The sequence below is a fragment of the Harpegnathos saltator genome, unplaced genomic scaffold (genome assembly GCF_003227715.2).
Source record: "Harpegnathos saltator strain DR-91 unplaced genomic scaffold, Hsal_v8.6 scaffold364, whole genome shotgun sequence".
Lineage (NCBI taxonomy): Eukaryota > Metazoa > Arthropoda > Insecta > Hymenoptera > Formicidae > Harpegnathos > Harpegnathos saltator.
Genome location: NW_020230166.1, coordinates 411,438 through 434,065, shown reverse-complemented (window position 1 = coordinate 434,065; position 22,628 = coordinate 411,438). Strand labels below are relative to the sequence as shown.

Below are 22,628 nucleotides of genomic sequence, written 5' to 3'. Positions count from 1 at the left end.
ATCCACTGAACGTTTCTTCAGAGTGCACGTCGAGCCTCGAGTCAGGACTCTTCCTCGCGAGGATCTCTCTTACAACCGGGATAATAATCGTGTTTGTTAGGGCAAAATTTCAGTCAATTCGAGAAAGCCGAATAGTATTAGCGATTCGTTAATGATAAGGTAAAACAGCTTGTTACTCGGCTGTTTTTCAGGAATAACTTTACGACGGAACAAGGAACTAACAAGGAACAAAGTCAAGAGTTGGACTCTACTTCCAAATTCAATCCTATAGTGCAGTAAAATTTGACTCTTTAAACTCTTGCTGGAGGTGAGCTTTAATTAAAAAAAAAAACAAAGAAAAAAAAAAAAATAAAAAAGAAAAGACCCCGTCTCTACAGTGTCGCGTCAAGATTTATAATTTCAAGACCCGAGAGAGTCCCAAAGGAGATCACTGTTAAAAGAGAAACTCTTCAGATTCGCGACGAAAGATCCTTACGAGAGACTAGACGTCTTCAAGCAACGTTCCTCGTGACAATAGAAAGTTCAACGATGATCCGAGTTTGTCTTCGCAGCGTCGTCGTCGTCGTCGTCGTCGTCGTCGTCGAGCAAGTTTTCGTGGTGGCAGGTACAAAGATGGCGAACAAGGTACGTGAAGTGTGTTCCCGCGCTCTCGTCCCCTAGAGCGGCCGGTCGGTCAGAGCTTGTCCTGGAGAGCCTGACGAAGTTCCTCGGTGGCCTTGGCCACGTCCTGACCCTGCCGCGAGTGCATCTCCGAGCGTACGTGCTGCACCGACGAGTTCGACCGTCGCACGGAATTGCCGCTGCCGAACTTGGGTCGCGGGATTCGCACACGCTGGACGTCGCTCAGCCAGGACTCCATCGTTTTCCTCTGGGCAGAAAGCAGCGACGCAGAGCGTTCATAATGACCATTAGCGTCATTAGCAAGTCGGTTATTAGCCGAGAGAGGCTTCGGGTTCGTTAAGGTCGAGCCGAGGAGTTAGAGAGCGACCGAACGAGAGAGAAAGAGAAAAGAGAGAGGGTCTAGGATGTGGAGTTTGAAATTAGAGTCTACTTTTCTAATTGGTGGATTTCAGAATTTTCATGGATTCCAACACCTGAGAATTTTAAGGGACGCAGCTTTCGAAGTCTCTCCTCGAATATTACACGGCCAATAAACCTCGCAAACTGAAGGTTTCGAGACGTCGGAGGGTCGATTATTTATTCGACTATGACTATGAAAGGATAACCGAATGAAGGAGGTAAAACGGTAGAAGCGTATCTTCCTCGTGTCGATCATCTTCTTCGCGAATCTGTTTCAATCTCTATCTATCTATGATCTCGCGGAGGATAGTCCTGCGAACAATGGCGCATATAGATGTCCGAGATCGAAGATCTCATGATGTCGAGAGTATCTATGGAGATTGAAAAGGCGCGCGCGGGCCTTGAAGTGAAGAGAATAACTCGATCTACTGAGATTTTACGATGTTGTTTACGCCCGGTCGCGCCAAGAACGAACCGAGGGTGAGAAAAACACGACGGTCTCCTGCAGCAAGAGAGACCGAAGATAAAGTCTGAGTAAGCGATTTTCGAAGCACGTATTCAGTACCTGTCAAATATGCTGATCTTCTCGGCAAATTCCGAGCACCGTAATCTCCGCCAATCGGCGACGCGTAGAGAAGCTACAATCATTCCCGAGAACCCCGAAATCTCTCCACACTAAACAAACTATAAACACACGAATCGCCTCGCGAGTCGCGAAATTCAAGATCGTAGAAAAAGCAGCAGATTTCGTAACGCATCATTTATAAAAATGTAATGGGACCCAATCAAACGTCGTGTCGTTTTACGACAAGGAATTATCGACAACGGAAATGTACACACGCCTCACCTCCTTCTTCGAACAAGGATTGGACTCACTTTAGCGGCTCTGCCCCTCGCATGAAATATTGGGTTGGCAACTAAGTGATTGCGGATTTTAAATAAGAATGAAAATTCAAGATTCAAAATTTGCTTTTTTAAATTTTTTTCAATGCATGCATGCGATACATTGAGCTTCTCTGCAGTATCACGTGTTGTGCTATGACGATCTGAATCGATAATGGCCTTGATATGGGTCTCATCGACTTCAACTGGACGGCCAGATCGTTGAGCATTTTTCAATGAAAAATCACCAGAACGAAATCTGGCAAACCAATTTTGACACTGCCTTTCTTTCAAGGCTTCATTCCCATATACGGCACATAACCACTTGTGTGCTTGCGATGCGTTCTTGCCTATTCGGAAATAATACAATAAAATATGTCTGAAGTGCACGTCTTGCTCTTCCATTTTTAAATTGGGATAAAAACAAAACTAAACAACTAATCGATATAATTTTTGTACTAAATGAAAGGTAAAAGTCCAGAAACAATAAGAAAAAAATATAGGTTAGGTACTTTGAACACGTTAACGAAACAAAAGAAAGTGTAAAATCCATCTGTCGACAAAATCCGCAATCACTTAGTTGCCAACCCAATAATTCGAGTAGACTCGAAGGATCCGTACATCCCGCGCGATTGCGGCGGATTGCGACGTTCCTATTCCAAGATCGCGACTCGAACATTCTCCCCGCGCGCGGGCAAAGACAGACGTTAGACAAGGTCTGACGAGTTTTACGGCGACTCTATTATCGCGGTCACCGCGCCGACCCGCCGCTTGTATGCACGTGCACCTGCATGTGCAGCCGCATGCAGCTTCGCGGGCGGGATTATTATCATCCCGCTTCTGTGCCGCTTAATGATCTCGCCGCGGCTAGATTTCATCGGGCGCAGAGCAGTTTCCTAATCGAAGCGGCGTAATTACACGATACGCGAGCGGCGCGAGCGGAAGGTTTCCGATAGCGCGTGAAATTTCCGACGGGGAATGGCAATCCCTCGCGAGGACTGCGGGCAAGTCCAATTTTTCAAATATTCGATAACCGAGAAAGTTGGCGCCGTTTTTCTACATTTTGTCATTGTCTGACCGCACGTGCGTGCATTATCAGCTAAAAGGGTGGTTATGTGCGCTTAAACGAAAGCTTATTAAACAGAGAGAGCCTAGCCCAATGTGTACGACAATTGTGAAAATTAAATGTTACAGAAATTTATCTCCGTTGATTAAAACGGCACACGGCAACTTTCTTGGTTACTTAATATTACAGTAGCGAGGAAAGCGTCGAGAAAAAAACTTCGCATTTATGCGCGCCCCAAGATGTCGCGTCGGAAGTACGTCAAACAATTAATGATGGAAAAAATAAAATTTCTCGAAACACAGGAATTTTTAACAGGATTCACTATCAACAGTATTAACAAATTAATTATAAACAGGACAGGACTCGATTCAAATACAACGCAACAATAAGTTCCTTTACAAGAAATATCCGACTTTTCTAACAAGAAACAACGGTGATATTACATGATACTGAATAGATATCTGTCAGATTTACCGATATCGCGAGGGAGATTTCGAATTCTCGCGATGGAAAATTCAATTTTCCCCTGTTCTTATCCCGCGGAGTTATCTACACATGCGTTATCGCGCAACGATAGTCACACTGTTTGTCGAGCATTGTCAAGCGATTTGTCGGAAAAAGAAACTGGATTTACCCGGCTCTTGTCTTCCTTCAATTATCACCGTGCCCGGCCCACTTTTCGCATAATGCATCGCTGAAACGCGGCGACGAGCGTATTACCGCAAGCGGGCCACGTTTCTCCCTCGAAAAAAAACGTCGCCGCGAGGGGCAACGTTCGCGCGAGCGAGGCGCCTGTGATTCGGAGGAGCCGAATCGACAGAACCCAGCTCGACAAAAACCAAGAGGGAAGCGCGATTTCCATCGGATGCGCGAGTGCAGCGAAATGTCAATTGACGTGTTTAACCCATTTATATCACGTTTCTCAGAGTACGCGGAATATTTCGCATCGCGCGCGTGCAGAACGCACGACCGACGAGAGAGCTCGCGAGCGCGTCGCGGAAGATACGAGTGTTTGCAGAACGGAATTGTGGCCCGCGGTAGTACAGACAGACAGACAGACAGACAGACAGACAGACAGGTAATCGCCGCTTAGAACGTCAGATCGCGAAAACAATCGCGACAGCGGAAAATAGGTGCTTGGGTCGGGATGTCTCTCGGCTGGTGAAATATCGAGCCGCAAGAATGGCCCTCTAGAACAACTTTGGACAATTTCCCCGAGATTCTCGAGGTTGATAAATACCTGCTGATGACTGCCTGAGGGTGCGAGAACTCGGACCTGACTCGGTCGGGACCCGACGATCGCGATCCGCAAGGGTTCGCGGTAGCTCCTCTGGACTCGGTCTCGTGAGACTGGCAGAAAGAGAGCGACGAGATGCGACGAACGCGCGAAGGCGAAACCGCGATCGAGACGACTGATGAGAACGATGGCGAGGAGAGAGCGCTCGTTTCGCTGGTGCCTGCGCGACTGATTCAGGAATCGGGCATGAAGTGGCGGCCAACTCTCAGGTTTACGTTTACCTGATCGAGAGAGTGAGTCAGGGGTCTCCCGAGAGGAGGGAGAGAAAGAGCGCGGAAGGAGACAGAGCGGGAGGAGGAGGAGAGAGAGAGAGAGAGAGAAAGAAAGAGAGAGAGAGCCAACGAGGGAGGGAGAGGGAGAGAATGGGAGGAATAACAAGCGCAGGTAGGAGACGAAAGAGCGAGGAGGATCGCGAGCGTGTGCGAGCGAGCGAGAGAAGGAGGATTAAGACGGAGGTGAGAGCGGAGGGGTAGAACAGGGAACAGGTGAGAGAAGGTCAGGAACGTAAGCGATGGAGAGCAGAAGCGAGAAACTCTCGTACGGGCTCTTGGGCCCGCAAAAAAGGGAAAAAGCTGACGCGCGTTCGGCTCTACCGAAGCGTTACGACATCTTGTCGTTTCTGATATTTCCTTTGTCATTTCCTCACGACTTCTCTTTCGGGGCAACGTTTCCCCCTGCACTCTATTCTCGTCTTACTCACCGTACGGTCTCTCCGTACTTCAGACATGAAGTTTCATTTCGCGCACCTAGATTACTCCCGCGAGGCATATTATGACAGAAGAGCGCAGCGATCGCCAAGGACGAGCGTGTGATGTTTCGCGGAAAAATCGTGCGGCAAAGTGCGCTTTTTAGGGCCCGAGAGAATCCTGGCTACGTTCCTAAGACCGGCTGCTACAACGTTGCCAGGTCGGCAGCCAGGAGCTGCAGCATCGAATGCAGGTTACACGCACATACAGTCCTAGGTGTATCCTCTCTTCGGCGCTCTCGGGCTATCGAGAGTCTGATAACAGGGGCGTAGCGAAATGACACGGACCTAGATCGTATCGGTCGCGTTGCAATTATGCGATTCGCAAAAAGGAAAGGGAGGAAGAGGAAAAAAAGACGAGGGGAATTTATTGTGTGCGCGCGAGAGAGAGAGAGAGAGAGAGAGAGAGAGAGAGAGAGAGAGAGAGAGAGAGGAGGCCGAAGATCCCGGTGATAAGAAAAGCGCGGGTTCATCGATGTGATACGTATGTGTTGTGTACGTTCGCCGACATGCACGCGGCCGATGATATAACGAGGCGAGATGGATCGCGTGACACCTTCGATTGCACGATATCTTTTTTGCTTGCACCGGACGTGCACCGACACAACAACAGTAAATACAAACAATCGGGGAGGCATTCTAATTTCCCGGCTGTATTACATAGTTATGTACTGCCGAGAGAATCAAGCTGGTGTAAGAAGATTATTCGCCGACTGTGTGTGTGTGTGTGTGTGTGTGTGTGTGTGTGTGTGTATGTGTGTGTGTGAAAACGAGAGTGACTTAAATGGGATGTAGCGATATGTGGGATTCATAATGTGGATACGAAGCTGAAGTAGTAATGTTTCGTTATCTCAGTCTTGAAATTGATTTGTGAGAAGTCGCATGTGAGAAAGAACTCTGTTTATCACGCAAACACACTTGAGGATGATATATCTTTTTTAATTAATTCGGCCGCGTTGAGTGACGACAGGGACGAGCGTAATGTATCGAAAAATGATTATTACATGTGTACGAGAATATAATATGAGCGTTACGAGTTCGTCGAACTTCCACGTATTGCGTCACTCTTTCAACCAGTTTGTGAGTGACACCTACGCGCGGAAATGGACGTGATCCATGGGCTCGTTGGTCAGCGATCTACGGACGACGAGTTGGCTACGGCGGTAGGATACGCGGTTCTTCAAAAACGGGTATCTCGGCTACACGAGGATTACCGACTTATTGCTGCCTTTAGCTTATCGTTCGCGTATATTTTTAGCGCCTCCCTGATAACACTCGCTAACACTCTGAGAACATTGCGCGTCTCTAAAAAGGCAAATATTCACATAAAAAGTTCAGACTTCTCATCGCTTCTCGGTGGGAAACGTTTGTCCTAACATTCGATGTCTCATCCAGCCCTCAAGTATGAAAAATTCTAGTAGGAAAAAAATCGCAAAGACGGACGGAGTCTTTAATTTCTCGAAAAGTTTAGCCCTCCGAAAAGAACAAACATGCAAGATATGAATTCTATTCTGAAAGCTTAAAATCCCAGAGTTGGACTTCCTCCTGTCTCCGGAAGGGAATCTTTAACTCTTCACTCGAGCACATGTCACCGATCGCCCTCAGTTCCTGAGGAACGTCCCTCATCATTAGTCCGTCAAATTCGCGGAAATTGACAAGCGACTCTCTCCCAAGACTTATTCCCGCCGAGTCGATTTCAATTGGGCTGTTTATCGCGCGGCAGCGTTGCCGCGTCGTCGCGCACGAAACCGCAGACACGTTCGTTCGACAGGTGTCATCATCATCGCCGGATGACCAAGAGAGAACCGTCGTTTCATTTCCTATCACTCCCGGACGAGTGGAGAACAGGAACGACCGGTTGGTTGCTCGATTACCCGTTCCAGGAACGAGAAACTTCGTCGCGGCTGCTTCACCGTGGAATCGACGAACGCACCGCGACAGTTGACCCACATCGTGAAATCGTAAAACACCGGTCGTCTTCCTTCTCGGCGGTCCCCGTTCGGCGATTCGCCGCCTTGGGACCTCCGTTTGTTCTACGTGATCCTCGTCCCGCGTGTATAACGGCACGCCGTCCCGAAACTTTCTCCAGCGGCACACACCACGGCTCGCGGCAGGCCCATTAATAAGCGGCGATTATTATTATTTCCTGCCGTCGCGCGCGCCGAGACTAAGGTTACTGGGTGACCACGGAGACGCGATTTGAATTTAGAGCAATGCCGGCGACGTATATACGTAGTATATCGGAGCTGAGCCACTTTGAATTCAACGACGATCGCGGGACTCGTTCCCGAATCCTCAGCTGAGTCACGTTTGTTATTATTTTCTGTTCAAACTCTGCGACACCATTGTTTCTTCTCTTCATTTTCTGTATCTCATTACCTATCGCAGCGCTCGAGCGTCGCGTCGTGCGCTGCTCGCAATCGCGCGTTCCTCGGAACGGACTCAGGGAAGAATTTTTCAGGGAAAGCAAGTCCGCAATCGCTACTTTTCAACAATGCAGAACAAAAAGATCTCTCTCTCTCTCTCTCTCTCTCTCGTCTTCTCCCTTTCAGTTCTTCTCTCGCCGTGGTGTAATCGTTAAATGCGCTCTCTCACGAGCATCACACAGCCTGCCATGACCAAGACGCTCTTTGTAGCCTGGAACCTGCGCGGTTCCCCGCGCGCGGTCTTTCATAGCTGAGAGGACGTGCTCCAGTTAAGACGGCAACAATCAGGTCCACCTGCGCTCCGTCACGCGTCCCCGCGCAAAATGATCGTAAACACGCGCGTGACGATTATGTAGGCCCACGATCGCTCGCGAGGAGAGACTGGGGAGGGGGGATCGAGTTATTAAATCCAGTTATTATTTATAACGCGCTTCCCAGGTATCCCGCTTCTGGCGAGATCGAAATCCTCGCGGGGGAGCCAATCGCGCCGGGCAAAGTCAGCTTCGACGGCCGCCGATCGCCGGCTGTGTTAAGGAGGCTGTGGAAGGTCAGATTACTGAAAAATCGTGCTTGTTTTTGATAATGACTTTGTGACAAACTGAATAAATGTGCAAGAATGTGCAGAAATTTTGCATATATTTATATAACATACGAAGAGTAGAAAAATTTTGTTTTTAAACAATCATACTCATATAAATATACGTCCACTTAAATTTTAAATGCGTTTTTCTCGAAATTTTATTGTTCAACTTTTTACAGTGATTTCTCCGAAACTGAGCTTCGTATCGATTTGAAATTTTAAAGCAATAATATTTGTTCATGTGGTTCTCAGGTGAACCATGGACAATATTCCGTCAGAATATTTCATTTCGAGATATTAATTTTTTTATCGTAAAAGAACTGAAAAATTTGAATTTTTTCCTAATAATAGCTGCCACTTTGTTAATTTCGTTCGATTTTTTTTTCTAGTGGTCATCGGATAATGATAAGCCTCCTCAAGATTTCTAGCAAAAATTCGCTCGGATCACCGAGAGCCGAGATATTACTGCAAAAACGATAACTTGAAAAGAAAAAGGAGAGTATATTTCAGCTATATATATATATATCGTATATTAATAAACAAAATTTTTCTACTCTCCATATGTTGTATAACTATACCTAAAATATTCATTCTTGCACATTTATTCAGTTCGTCATAAAATATTATCGAAAACAAGCACGATTTTTCAGCAATCTAACCCTCCAGTCCCCTTAACCGGCCCACCGGAAACACCGTCTTGCACGGCGAACGCCGGTATAAAGTATGCAAATACGGCGGAATTTGAACAGACAAAATAACGGATTACCGTGGCTGCCCGGGGAAAACGAGGGGAGAGAAGAAGGGGGCTCGACGACGAAGCTCGGTCTGAAAGCGAGGAATTAGCGGAAAAGTCGGCACGGTTGAGGCTAAAGCGAGTGAACCCGAGAGAGAGAGAGAGAGAGAGAGAGAGAGAGAGAGAGAGAGAGAGAGAGAGAGAGAGAGAGAGCGCACGAGAAACAAAGGCGCGAGAAGCAAGGCGCCTTCTCCGGCCGTGTCTCCGGCCGAGCGTGCATTAGGCGCGACGTCGGAGACTGGAAACGCCAGGAGAACTCGAAATCGAGTTGACGAAGCGCAGTACGGAGGCGCAGATCCGCGTGTGTGAATTTCGGGAGAAAGGCGGACCCCGGAAGCGGGGCACCCGGAAGAGCACCAATGCGACTTCACCGAACTTAGTTCGGAACTTAGTTCTGAACCAGCGAGAGGTCTGACATCTTATCTTCTGCGAAACGAAGGAAACCGGCTGATTAAGAGTAAGAGGGGCGGATTATTAATTACATAGCTGATTGACAATTCCGAGATTCGCACGAAGGTTTACAGCAATTTGATTATCATCGTATCCTAACGAACAGCGAAGCAGCGGAGAAGAGATTCTCCTGTTGAATGAGGACACGACATAACCCCTTCGAGAACCCTTCTACATTTCTCTCTCACACCTACCCCCCTCGTGCACACGCGCGCACCCTCGCGTGTCGCGGCTCGATGTGTTGTTTCACACCTACGTCGTTCGCTTTCATCACGCTCGCGCGACTTCCGGTGGAGTCCTCGCGCGCGCGCGCGGTCTTCGCGCCGACGTAATTAGCAGCGTAAGGGCCGCTGGCTGGACTTGGCGCGCTAACATGAGGCATTTCCGGTTGTGTTGTGCGCTACGCGATTCCGCGACGCAGGAGAGCGACGGGGGTTGTGAGGGTAGCGACGCCGAGATGATCGGTAACGGGAGACGGGGCGGCGGCGCAGGCGAGAGGGATCGCGATTTGGAGGAGGATGAGGACGAAGGCAGGGAGGAGAGGAGCTCGGAGAGTGGAGGTGGTGGAGGTTTCGGTGGTTGGAGGTCCCACCTACTCGGTGGGCTCACGCAACGCGTCAAATCCTGGTACTGGGGCGCCAGGCCCCTCGTAAGTTTTCCCATCCAGCGAACAGCAGTTAACTCTCTTTCTTTCTCTCTATATCTTCCTCTTTCTCTCTCTCTCTCTCTCTCTCTCTCTCTCTCTTCCTTTCTATATTTCTTTGCCGGACACGCACGGTTTTATATCTTTTCCACGTTTTTTTTCACTCGATTTTTTGCTCATTCTGCGTCACTCGACACATCGCACCCGATTCACGGGAGGGAGGAGGACGAGGGCATCCGCGAAGGAGGAAGAAGGTGGATTAAGATTGAGAAATTTAGGCGATCCCAAGGACGAAAATCTCGGATGTTATGTGTACTATGATCTCCCGATTTTTCTTCCAGTCAGTATTATTCGGTCTCTCTCTCTCTCTCTCTCTCTCTCTCTCTCTCTCTCTCTCTCTCTCTCCGATTTGAAATCTGCTTTCATTTTTATACGTTTGGAGACTGGCTGGTTCTCGCTGTTAATTTGAATTTAAATACTCATTGAAATTAGTTTACGCAATCCAACTCCTTCGGACTCGCGGACGCTCTCTCGTGGGAGTGTGAGGACGACGTGCACGCGGCATCGATTCGGCCAATCTACCATCATGCCTCGATGAGAAGGGGGGAGTGGGTGCAATCAGCGCAACGAGCGGCGATTTTCGTGTCGGGGCGAGGAAACGTAGAAAACGTTCTGTCCGGACCTCGCCGGAAGTCGCGATAACATCTCGGCGGAAAAATTATAATGCAAAGCGAAATCGCAATCGCGAGTCCATCGCCGTTGCTAAGTGGCCGCTCGATATGACATCATAACGGAGACGGGGAAAGCGATAATTAGCATTGTAAATTCACCCGAAATTCAGCCTTCCGTCGTAAGATTGGCCTCACAAATTGACCCGACCATTTCTGTGCTACACATGTTTCGCGCAGCGTGTAATCGCTGAAATTTCTCCCACCGTTCTTCACTTCTCTCTTCGTTTACTCAAGCGGCACATGAGAGACACATTTTACTACTGTCCAAATTAGCGAATTACTAGCCTCGGCAGAAGCTTCCCAGCTTTCTTTTCTGCGCGGATAGTCGCGCTGTATAATCGAATTGCAAGTTATAGCGAGACATAATTGGCAAGGCGAGACAGAAAATAACACAGGACGAACGGCAGTGCGGCAATAAAGTTCCGCAATAAAAATCGCATTATACTGGAACAGAGAGACATCGTAAACTTCCGGCGAGGTCGCGGTTGCATCGGGCGCATTCAAATATGAGTTTATCCGGGTCGCGTTTACGCAATCTACCGCCGGAAGAAAGAAGAAATCGCGGCCAATCGATCGAAGAGAGCAGTGAAAAGCAAAAACCGCTCAAAAATCCGACGGGACAGAGAAGCGACCGAGCGACGACCGAGAACCGAGATTAACTCGGCGTCTCGATCGCGCGCGACAAACGGATCGTGTAATCGGAATCGCGAAAAGCGCTAATTCGCGAGAGCGGCATACACGAGCCGCCGCCGGCTGGCTGGCGAGGTAAAATGGCGAGGTAAATAAGCAGGTAAACGCGACGCGCGGAAATTGACGCGATCCGAGCCGCCGGAAGCTTTTGCCCCCTTCGGCATGAGTTCTTCCTAATTAGATTTCTCTCACACTACTACGATCAAGTTATCCTTGTGCTCCTAGAGCTAGCGAGATTAGTCGACATAGCGTTAGGTGTGTTACGTGTTTTTTATCTTAGATGTCTTGCACATGCTACTTTTTTACGATTTGTCTTTACGTATTAGCACAATCACCACGATTACATCTATATACAGAGCGTCTTCTTTGTCTTTTTTCTCTATCTTTCTCTTTTTTTCTCTTTCTCTACCCTCCCCCACCCACCCACCTTCTCTCTCTCTCTCTCTCTCTCTCTCTCTCTCTCTCTCTTTCTCTCTCTCTCTCTTTCGTCTTCGTCGCGTCGAAATTTCAAAAAATTCGCAGGTTTGGACGAATCTGGAGTCATTTCCCCTGCCGCGAGAATCCCGAGAAAAGTCTGTCCGTGGGAAGACTAAAGAGCGAGGAGAGCGTTAAACGTTAAGTAGCAGCTGAGACAAGAGATTAGAATGCAAATTGACGACTACTCGTGTCGTAGTCGACACGAGAATGAACGGACGATGCAATTTTGTTTGTCGTTTAAGTTTGAGCCTAACTTTCCTCGGCAAGTACTTTCCTCCGTGCTCAAGTGTTGATCCTTTTGACGACCATTAGACCGGATCGAAGTAGAAAGTCCATGTGCGGAATTCCCCCAGTGCGAGAAAAGAAAGAAAGGAAGAAAGTCCAAATTCGTCCCCGAATCTGTCAATCAAAGTCGATTCCGAACGAGACACTCTGTACATAGATGTACATACATACGGGCACGGGGATGTATATGCGCTGTATATTCACATAGATGTCTTGGCATGCACCATCACTGTACTCACATTGAAAACAGAGAAGAATTTTCGTGTCGCGTCTCGTGCGAGATAATTATATACAACGCGTCACCGATATATATCAATTATCAAGACAATTAACCGAGCGCGCGATGCTGAAGCTACCAGCGGCGTTTATTCGTCACCATAAACGGGCACGGCTCCACACTGCAGAATGTATTTATACATTTTCGTGCGAACGAAAGGCACAAGCTTCAGCAACTCGATTATTTAAATTGTACAAGAGAGCGCGTTCTGTGAGACGATATTTTGTGAAAAATTAATTATCATCTCAACGAATCCCCCGTGTGGATGTCGATACGTCAATACAGAGGCTCACGACGTGAACTTTTCTCGCGCAAGTTTTTCTTGCTCGAACATCGTGATGGGTGTATGCCTCAGGTAGAAAGAGAAATTTCCAGCCAGACAGAAAAATCGACCAGATTATCACGTGGGAAGAGAGCAAGGCTCATTGTGCTGACAATGTGCGTGCGTGCGTGCGTGCGTGCATGCGTGTGTTGACGGTATCACGCGGCACACCGCCTGGGCACACTTTCACCATTCTCGATTTATGTTTCTCCCGAGGAAACGAGTCGAGAACCAATTAATACACGATCTTCGCGCCTTTTTCGCCCGTAAATTCAACAAGTTCGGACTCGTTAAAAATCGCGAAAAAGTAATCCCTCTGATGTATGTGAAATGTACGTAAAAGTTATTACGAATTACGTCATTGGAGCTGTTGTTAATCCAAATTTGATTCGATGTAGGCGCGATGTGTAATTGACTCTGATCACCTTGATTACAATTTAATAAAGTATCATTGTAGAGTACCAATTAATGCCTCTCTGATCCGTTACGTTAGTGATATACTCCTATATATTTATGGAATTTATCGAAAATTACACATGTACTGTGTAGAACTGAGAGAAGAATGTCCCATTTTACACACACACACACACACACACACACACGTACAATAGCGACCAAGTACGTAACGTGATCATTCGTGAGATGAGATGAATCGATTATTGTCGTCCCAGTTGCGTGAGTGTCATACAAGTGGTAGTACAAAAGAATTCAAGAATAGAGTTCAAGAGAGATAGCTGGAGTCTTTTCTATTGCATTCACTAGCACGGCTTAAAAATATTCTTCTCTTATTACACATTATAATATATATCATACAATATGTAGCGCGCGCGCATACACACACACACACACACATCAAGTGTAAAGTATACTGTCTAATTTTTGTATTACATTTTCGATTTTTCAGTTGTGAGAAATGTACAATCATTTCTCTTACCACGCAAACCTTCCATCTGTTATTAATAGGACAATTTTTAGACCGGACGCGATGACGCGATAGAAAAGGCCCGACAACTGTTTCGAGTAGCGTGCATTAGTGTTGCAGAATTAGTCGTCTAGTGAGTCAGTACCATATTAGCTCGGTATCGTCGTTACTGCGATAGTGTCGTGGATGGAAATAGTTCTGCTATCGTTGTGTCGTTTTTGCTCTGTGCACTTGACGGTCGTACCGAAATCGTGCCCGACATGGCAAAAATAACGGAAATAATTAACCATTATGATAATAACGCGATAAACACTACAACTAGTACCACTACCATCGCCGCCGCCACCACCACCACCACCACCACCACCACCACCACTACACCACCACTATGTATCTCCGAGCACTACCAACACCCAATTGCTATCACAGCCTTATCAGCAAGCATGAATCAATTTTTCGATACATACATATATATATATTCTTGTGATCTATATATATTATACATATATCAATACGTACAACCGTATTCCGTATGTATGTGTGTACGTTATGTGTTAGCGCGTCGGCACATATAATTCACATACATGCACATAGGTGATGTGATATGCACGCAAGGAAAAGCGGAATGAAACAATGGATTCGAAATCGAACACGAGAGAGACGGGGAAAAAACGTATTCGAGAGAAACGAACCGGTGCTGTCACACCGTTTATTAAAAACGCCTTCCGGTTCTTCTCTATTATCGAGATTTATCCAGTATAACATCAAAGTGATAAAAGCGAGGAGTGTTTCACAGTCTGAAAATATCCTCTTGCACCTTCGTGGCCTGTAACTCGATTTTACCGTCACCATTTAAACGAACATTTTTCTTGCCTTGTCCCGAGTGAGAATGTTTGCTACTGAAATTGCGCGACGGAGAGAGACAGAAATCTCACTATTAAGATATCTCTCTTTCGACTTCTTTCTTTCTCACTATTATCTCCCGTTTCACTTCCAGCACGCTAGATAAGGCATGCGAGATGAGAAAGTATCGAGGGAATGGTTGGAATGCACTTTGAACGCGTCCATTTTTAAATATTCTTTTCTCTCTCTCTCTCCCTCTCTCTCACACACACACAGCTTCCGATCAGCACTTTTGCATTTTACATCTGTTTCGCGAAGAAATGCACTTTAAAGTTGCAAAGAGAGTACGAGAATTAATACGACTGTGTTTACAACCTTCATACTTTAACACCGGATGTCTCGTGGAATATCAGAACGCTCTTCCATTGCAGCGTGCACGCGAATACGCTAGCATAAGCCTTTTTAGCTCTAATGTGCTGTCATCGTGCGTGCGTGCGTGCGTGCGTGCGTGTGTGTGTATGTGTGTGTGTGTGTGTGTGCGCGTGTGTGTGTATGTGTGTATGTGCGTATGCATTGAGATGACGTTTCGGATACGCGACTGCAACTGTGTTTAATCGAACGGAAATCATTGGTGCTCATTTTCTCAAATAGTAATTGCGAATCCAAATTAATTTGAAAAATTATTGAAAATCGGCAAGTGTTATTTTGGGGAAAAGCGATCGCAAGTGATAAAATCAACAACATCGAGATCAAGTTTTAATTCGAAATTAAAGAAATGGTATTTGAAAGTCCAAAATTGAAATTTGTAAATTAGAGACAATTCGTAATCAAGAATGTTCTGTAACTGAGACTGCTTATACATTCTCCGAATAACGTTGATCATTTAACATTTCACGCCGCCATATGCGGCTCAGCGGAGAACGCGATTCGATGTTCGGAATAAAAATCAAACATAATCGAGGAGCAATTAAAAGCAGTTGCCGGTTGCCATCGCGAATCCGACGAGACGGCCGGGTTTAGAAGGCTGACGCACGACTACCGTCGTTTGAATGCAAGCTGTGCCCGTTCCAGGAGCTCGCGCACAAACTCTCGCGGAGCTTCGACATGCAGGAGGCGCAGCTGCTGGAGGAGAGCGGCTCCGGCGGCGGATCCGCCGGAAGCGGGACCGCGGGGGGCCCGCCGCGCCGGCATCACAGCGTGCAGAGGCTGACACGCAGCGAGATGTCGGAGAGACGCGAGGAGGACGGCGCCCTGGTGGTGCCCGATCATCAGGGCAACCTGCGCATCACCGTGAGGAAGACCAAGTCGATTCTGGGCATCGCCATCGAGGGCGGCGCCAACACTAAGCATCCACTGCCCCGGATCATCAACATACACGTGGGTATTGCTTCATGCTAATCGCTAACAGAGGGGGGTGTGGGGGGGGATCAGAGAGAGAGAGAGAGAGAGAGAAAGAGAGAGAGGGAGGGAGAGAGAGGGAGAGAGAGAAGTCGAAGCGACGCGACGAAGAGCCGCGGATTAGAAAAGGGGCTCGAAGTCGATGCCGAGAGATTTCGAAGCGAGTCAGGGGGTGGTCGAAATGAGTTTGGAAAATGTTGGCTGAGAGCGAGATTAGGGGCTGAGATTAAAGGGGCTATTGGATCGCTGCTGCGAAGTTGGAGTTTACGTCAGCAGACTGCTTGGGTCAAAGGGAAAAGCGAGGCTAAGAATGAAGTTTACGATGCCGTTATGCTATTATTCGCGTCATCGAAGCGGGATGGCAAGCAAACGACGGGATTTGGGGGCGACGTTTAATTAACTTAATCTATGGAGTTAGGGAAAGTGGCGAGTTTCGCGCGGATAGCGCGCTTCTGATATCGAACGACAGCTTTGGGAGGCATTTTATGTAATAAATATTATGTAAAAATTGTTACGCAATAATGTGGTTATGTAACACAATAATACAGAAATTTACATATTTCTCTCTCTCTCTCTCTCTCTCTCTCTCTCTCTCTCTCTCTCTCTCTCTCTCTCTCTCCGTCTGTCTTTCTCGTCAGAGCCTGTCTCGTCAGTGCCTCTGACGAGGCATCTTTTTAACGAGATATATTACGTCCAAGTGTCTTTTATATGACGATACGCTTCGCGTTACGACAGGCACTTGACTGTCTCTCGTTTAGATGAAGTTCGGCCTCATCGAAATGCACGATTAATATAATGCGTCGAGTGAATTTACCGGCCGCTGCCATTTACGACGCGGCATAAACAATATTATGCCATAAACGTGACTAACGCGTGCGGTAATTCATTGCAGGATAATGGTGCAGCTTACGAGGCTGGCGGCCTCGAAGTCGGTCAGCTCATCCTCGAGGTCGACGGTCAGAAAGTTGAAGGTAATACGCGAGCAAGGTTAAAAGAACAATAGATCTTTAACGCACAATATTATTCTCAGTGAAGGGTATTTTCTCGCTAGATTTTGCCGTTCGTTATTTCTCTCGTAATTTTATACAAAAAAAGATTCCAAAGATTTCAGAATTAAAAAAGTCACTTTTGGCATCAGCGGTTACAAACCTTCGAGTTCATCATAAAGATTCTAAGATTTCCAAATAAAACTCTAAATAATTCTCGCAAAAATTCTGGAATTAATGAAAAATTCATCTCCTAGATATTAATAATCAGAATATCTTGCATGTGCAAATGTGATTTCGTGATTCGAGAGGATTAATTTTTCGCGTCGTTTTCAGGGCTTCATCATCAAGAGGTCGCGCGATTGATCGCCGAGTCGTTCGCGCGGCGCGATCGGAACGAAATCGAGTTCCTGGTAGTGGAGGCGAAGAAGAGCAACCTGGAGCCGAAGCCGACGGCGCTCATTTTTCTGGAGGCGTAGCAGGAATCTCCCACCTCCGAGCCGGAACCACCGTAGCCCAACCTGACCAAAGCTCGGTCAGCGGCGATTCAGGAGCGTCGCCGCCGTTAAATCCGATCGAGACTGATAACACCGAGAATTATCCCGAATAATTCACGATTCAATCTCGCGGAGGAGGTTTCGAATCACATCAACCGCCCCCCCCGTCGAGTTCTCGATCTGGATGGCCGAGCTGTCGGTCAGCTGCTAATTCACCTGGCCCTGGTGGTGGGAACTTCACTTCACTCGCTGATGAAACAACAACAACAACAACAAAACAAACAACACTCGGAAGACACGAAGAGGGACGAAGCGAAGAGGACGACGAGACGCCGAAGAGGTGGCGCGGAGTGCGGCGTTACCTTCGGCTTCTGATCGGGACCTTCAGAAGGATCGCGCGTCGAGGCTTCGCAAAGATAAAAACAAGGGAAAAGAAATACGCGAGAATATCGAAATCCGCGAATTTTACTCACGGGGAAAAGCCACGAGTTCCTGGCGCGACCGCCACTCTTAGTCGAAGTTGCACTTCGCTCCGACACTTTTCTTTCCTCGCGTGACCGGCGTGATCGTACGAGAAGAATAAAAGTTCGCGTCGCGCGCTCGACGCCGCACGCGAGACGACCACCGCGAAAGAGAAAATTCCTTTAACTGTATATAAAATACATCGCTGTACATAACTCTTCTCTAACAGACAGTTCGATAGAGAGCAAGTAGCCACTCCGCCGAGAGCGCCTAAGACCGCTGAATTCCGAAGGTCCCGAAGGCAACGAGCAACACACGCTGGTCTCACGGCAAGCCTCTGCGAGCTGAAAAGCTGTTCGTTCGCCGTTTAATTGCGCGATCATCATCATCGTCATCGTCGATCACGAAGACGCTACCGTTCGATGCTATCGAGGACACGCGCGAGCGTTCTCTCTCTCTCTCTCTCTCTCTCTCTCTCTCTCCCCTCCCCCTCTCCCTTTTTTCTTTCACCCTCCTCCTCCCCTTCTCCCCCCCCTCTCTCTCTCCGTGGAAATCTCGGAGAGAGGACTAAGATCGATATATTTTTCATGGGCGTGTCGTCGCAAACGCAGCGTCCGGTGGCCGCTTCGAAGACGAGGACGAGGAGACAAAAACGAGACCGAAGAGAAAAGATCGTGCAATGTGCCAAACAAACGCAAGCTGTTTCACGTATACTAAATATATAAAGCTGCTAATCGATAAGGGGTTTAGTTCGAGGGGGTACGTTCTCGGTGACGCTCTCTCCCTCACGTGCGCGACCGTGCGGGAACGCGCAGGCGAATGCAACGAGAGTGCGGACCTACATGCTCACAGTGTTGCGTGAAGATTACCTCATACATTCACAGACACACACAGGAGTTTACAGGAGTATATTCGTGCGGCAGCGGCTGCGGCAGCGGCGACGACGACGACGACGACGACGACGACGACGACGTCATCGTCGTCAATAGTCGCGTCCGCTCCGGTCGGTATCGCATTAATCGTCGATTAATTATGAGAGATGCTGAGGATATGCGCAACTGAAAGGCGGAAGGGTGCGAGTCCAAAGAAAGGATAAATCAAAAACAAACGCGAATTTCGCGCGCGAATCTCTCTCCCTCTCTGTCTCTTTTCTTTCGATCTGGTCCCTTTCCTCTCGGAATCTGGTTGTGAAAATAATTTGCCCCTCGGGAAGATTCGCAAGAACAATTTTGTAACAGCACGCCAATTGAGATTGATTTGATTCGAAAACGTGACTTCGACTTGGACTCGCTTCGTCCCGCAAATTCTCGGCGAATTCGGAATCGCACCTTTCCGCTTCTCGGTTGCGGCCACGTTGATCAAGATTTTCGTTAATTCGAGTGAATAGGTGTCTTTCGGCTGGTCCTCGAAATCGCGCCTAATATCGCTTAATAGTCTGTTAAATGTTACTGTATAGATTAATAACAGTTTTTGATGTAGTTGATCGACGTTGAATCGGGCGTCGCTAGGACGTCGCGCGTTGTTCGTTTATTGCGTTATCGGTTGTGTGTTAGAGATAATTGAACTCCTCGGGCGCGCGATCATCCGCGCGAGCGCACCGCTGCGTGTACTCTTCGGCTTCACTTCATTCCTGTCCGAGAGGAATTTAACGATCCATCTGTTTGCGAAGTTTAACATTTACCGAAGATAGTCGTCGATTCTTCGAAGAAATTGTATTACCGTTGTTTCCGTTGACTTTGCTTCTAGTGATCGCGAGTCAAGAGTTAAATCGAGGAGATTGAGAGTTAGCGAGGGAATGAACACATTTCACGTGCAATTGAGCGCTCAATAGAGTTGAGCGGGGAGAACAAATACAGGCGATTATCAAGATCACGTGCGCGCGCGACACGGATATCGCGCGCGACCCGGGAGGGTTAATGATTATTTTTTCGACTGTCGAATGGCCGAATTGCGTCGATGATCGTCATCGAGGCGGAATTAACGACGATCTTGACCGAGATCGAGATGGCGTCGACTCGTTTGTTATGCGGATTGTTGAGGCTTAAAAGAAGTATATTACTCACGTACACGACGTACACATATTTATACATGTACATATAAGTATTATGGTAAGAGAGAAAAAGAAAAACCGAAAAAAAAGAAGAGAGAGGGGAGAAACTATTACCGTAGCGGAATTGCAAATTGTACCTACTTGGCGTCAAAAGTGCGTCTCGCCGAAAGGGAATAATTTAAAGGAGATAAAAAGAAAATAAAATAAAAGCATACGCGGTATTTTCAAAGAGAAAATTATACTTAGAGATGCATACACGAAAACACACATACACACACACACACACAGTAAGGGCCTGATCGAGTTCGAGTTCAAGTGAAATCGCGGGGAATCGCGGGGGATTCTGCGGCAGGATCGGGAAAGCTGGGTCTTTCGAGTCAGATAATCTCTGGCTGCTCTTAATCGAAAGAAATTCCTATTTTTTTCCTCCCGACGCGTGAACGAGATCATTCTTTGATTTCGAACGTTCTCGAGTAGATTCTCACGCGGCAACTCGACCGTGTCTGTAATTCATCGTCGGAAAATGAGACCGAATCTCAATTATAGGCAATTGTCGACAATTGCAGCAACGGACAAGAAATCGGACATCATGAGAGTTTCCTCCTCTTTGATATACGAGTGCTTCTTTTCTCGGATCGAAAAATCAGCTTAATCTCGCATATATACGAGTATGCATGATTCCGACGACACGATTACTACTCAAGTGTGTTGAGAATCTATAGAGAAGCTGCGTTGTGTAGATAATGGGGATATATAATAGAAAGAGCGGGAAAGCAAAGTGAGAAGAAGTGCGTAATGACAAGTGCACCGCGGGTATTTTAATAGGATGACCGTTTGCCGAAGAGGAAGAGCTGAGAAGCGACTCGATTGCCCGTGATTTCCCCGACTCAAAAAAAAGTCGTTAAAACTGTAGAATATATTATTACGCGTGCGAGCAATTGTGCAGTTGTATGAGAGCCAAATCGAGCCACGGGCGAGCGACGGGAAGTGTTTAACCATAATCTCCGGACGATTAAGCCCTTACCGCATACGATACGATGTGATACGACGCGAACATTGCACACAAATACGTAAAACGTCAGACTTTTGTTTCAAAAATTGTAGAAACGGGGTTTTCCACGTCTTACGGCTTTACTACTCGAACTCGCGCAGAAATGATTTGTTACAACTCTATAACTCCTCGTCGTCTTAATTCTAATCTCTATACAAAGCCTCAAATATAGATTTGAATTAAACTAGTTATTTGAAGTAAACAAAATGGTACCTTTTTCAATTGCGCTTTTGAGAAGTGCTCCACACTTGTCTCAAAAGTATTTCGTCTTTTTTGGTAATACACTTTTCCGACGAAAAGTCGACGTGTCGATGAGAAGCAATCGTATCATAAGGGTTTAATGGCTCAAGATTTCAGCAAATGTGCCAAAAAGTATGCGCTTATCACACCGATCACCGACAACGACGACTTGACGTTGGCGTAATCACGGAATAAAGAAAGGGGGAACAGGAAAGAAGAGAAAAAGTCCACCATCAAATTGAGAGAAGAATTTCCTGGAGCATATTTAAATCTTTTCTTCGCTATTCTTTTGTAATACGCACAGGAGCATGATAAATCGCTTTAGTCACTATGTCACAGTGAGAAGAGAGTTAACAAGGTAGTGAAGGAAGAATTAGGAGAGCACGAGATGAGCAAAAGAGAAAGAACGAGACGGTCGAGTTTTTATTTCTTATCTTATATAAGAATAAGAATAAAAGAGAGGAAAAGAGGATTTATCTTATCCGACCGACAAAATTTATCGAAAGGATCATGACCGGACACGAGGAACGAGAAAGGACAAAGTAGTGGCTCGAGGATTTCGCAGGACGACGGGGAGCGGCGACGACGAAAGAGGACTTGACAGATAAAATAAGATGAGATATTTTTGTAAAGCTTTCGATGTACACCGCAATTCCAGAAACGTTTCGAAGATCTCAGCTGACATATCCGACAATGCCTTATCGCTTTTAAAAACGAAAATTATCGGGGGAACGTTATGTGAATAGGAAAGATAAAGAATCGGGAACGTGAGACACCTGATACATGAGATTCGTTCGAATGAAACACACAAATACATATGCGCCCGCATAGACTCGACTTTCAGGTCGATATTTCTTTATTAAAGCCCGTTACGAAGTTACACGGTGGAAATGTTAAAGGTAAGGGTCGGTGTAGGCGTTGACGCTAATTACAAGATGAAAATGTCGAGGGAAAGGTGCGGGAGGGGACTTGGTTCGGATAGAAAACCTTAACCCTTCAACATTTTCACCTCGTAATCTTGCGTTGAGATTCATCACACGTAATATCGATGCGGTGGCCGGGTTCCGTATGTTTCATCCGAACAAATCTCACACAAGCCCATCCCGCCATTTCCGAGCCATTTTCCGCCTCTTAAGGCATAAAACATCGCGAGACACTCGGTAGCGCTACAAAGTGCTCATTTACTAGCGCAGTTTTAATAGTGACGCAGGTTTATCTTTCTTCATTTCGGAATACAGGTTGATAAAATTACAAAAAAAGGAAAAACTTAAAGAAAGTAGACAATTAGAGAGGGAGAGGGAGAGAGAGAGAGAGAAAGAGAGAGAGAGAGAGAGAAAGAGAGAGAGAGAGAGAGAGAGAGAGAGAGAGAGAGAGAGAGAGAGAGAGAGGCCGAATGATACAAGACATCGATATCAAAACGAGCATTCATTAATAAATAAATTAATTAATGGCGCAACTTTCTACCTTCTAGGTAAATGTTATTTACTTTCGCACG

The 22,628-nt window shown here is 46.8% G+C and overlaps 2 protein-coding genes across 11 annotated transcripts in view; one reads left to right on the top strand and one right to left on the bottom strand.

The window, feature by feature from the left end:
* Positions 1 to 19,655, top strand: part of dysc (whirlin protein dyschronic) — an 81,660-nt gene extending 62,005 nt beyond the window's left edge. For 9 of the 10 annotated variants that reach the window (XM_025300428.1, XM_025300429.1, XM_025300427.1 and 6 more), the window contains 4 exons: positions 9,681 to 9,908; positions 15,521 to 15,826; positions 16,740 to 16,818; positions 17,170 to 19,655. In XM_025300428.1, the coding sequence (XP_025156213.1) occupies positions 9,681 to 9,908; positions 15,521 to 15,826; positions 16,740 to 16,818; positions 17,170 to 17,312 (756 nt within the window). In that variant the 3' untranslated portion in view covers positions 17,313 to 19,655. The remainder of the gene's footprint in view (positions 1 to 9,680; positions 9,909 to 15,520; positions 15,827 to 16,739; positions 16,819 to 17,169) is intronic. The other variant, XM_025300432.1, reaches the window with a different exon arrangement.
* On the bottom strand, positions 571 to 4,578 carry LOC109504587 (uncharacterized). Its single transcript, XM_019845007.2, has 2 exons — positions 4,209 to 4,578; positions 571 to 868 (listed from the first exon to the last, which is right to left on the bottom strand). Exon 2 carries the CDS (start codon positions 857 to 859, stop codon positions 674 to 676), a length of 186 nt encoding a protein of 61 aa, XP_019700566.1. The 5' UTR covers positions 860 to 868; positions 4,209 to 4,578; the 3' UTR covers positions 571 to 673.
* Positions 19,656 to 22,628: the final 2,973 nt, after the last annotated feature.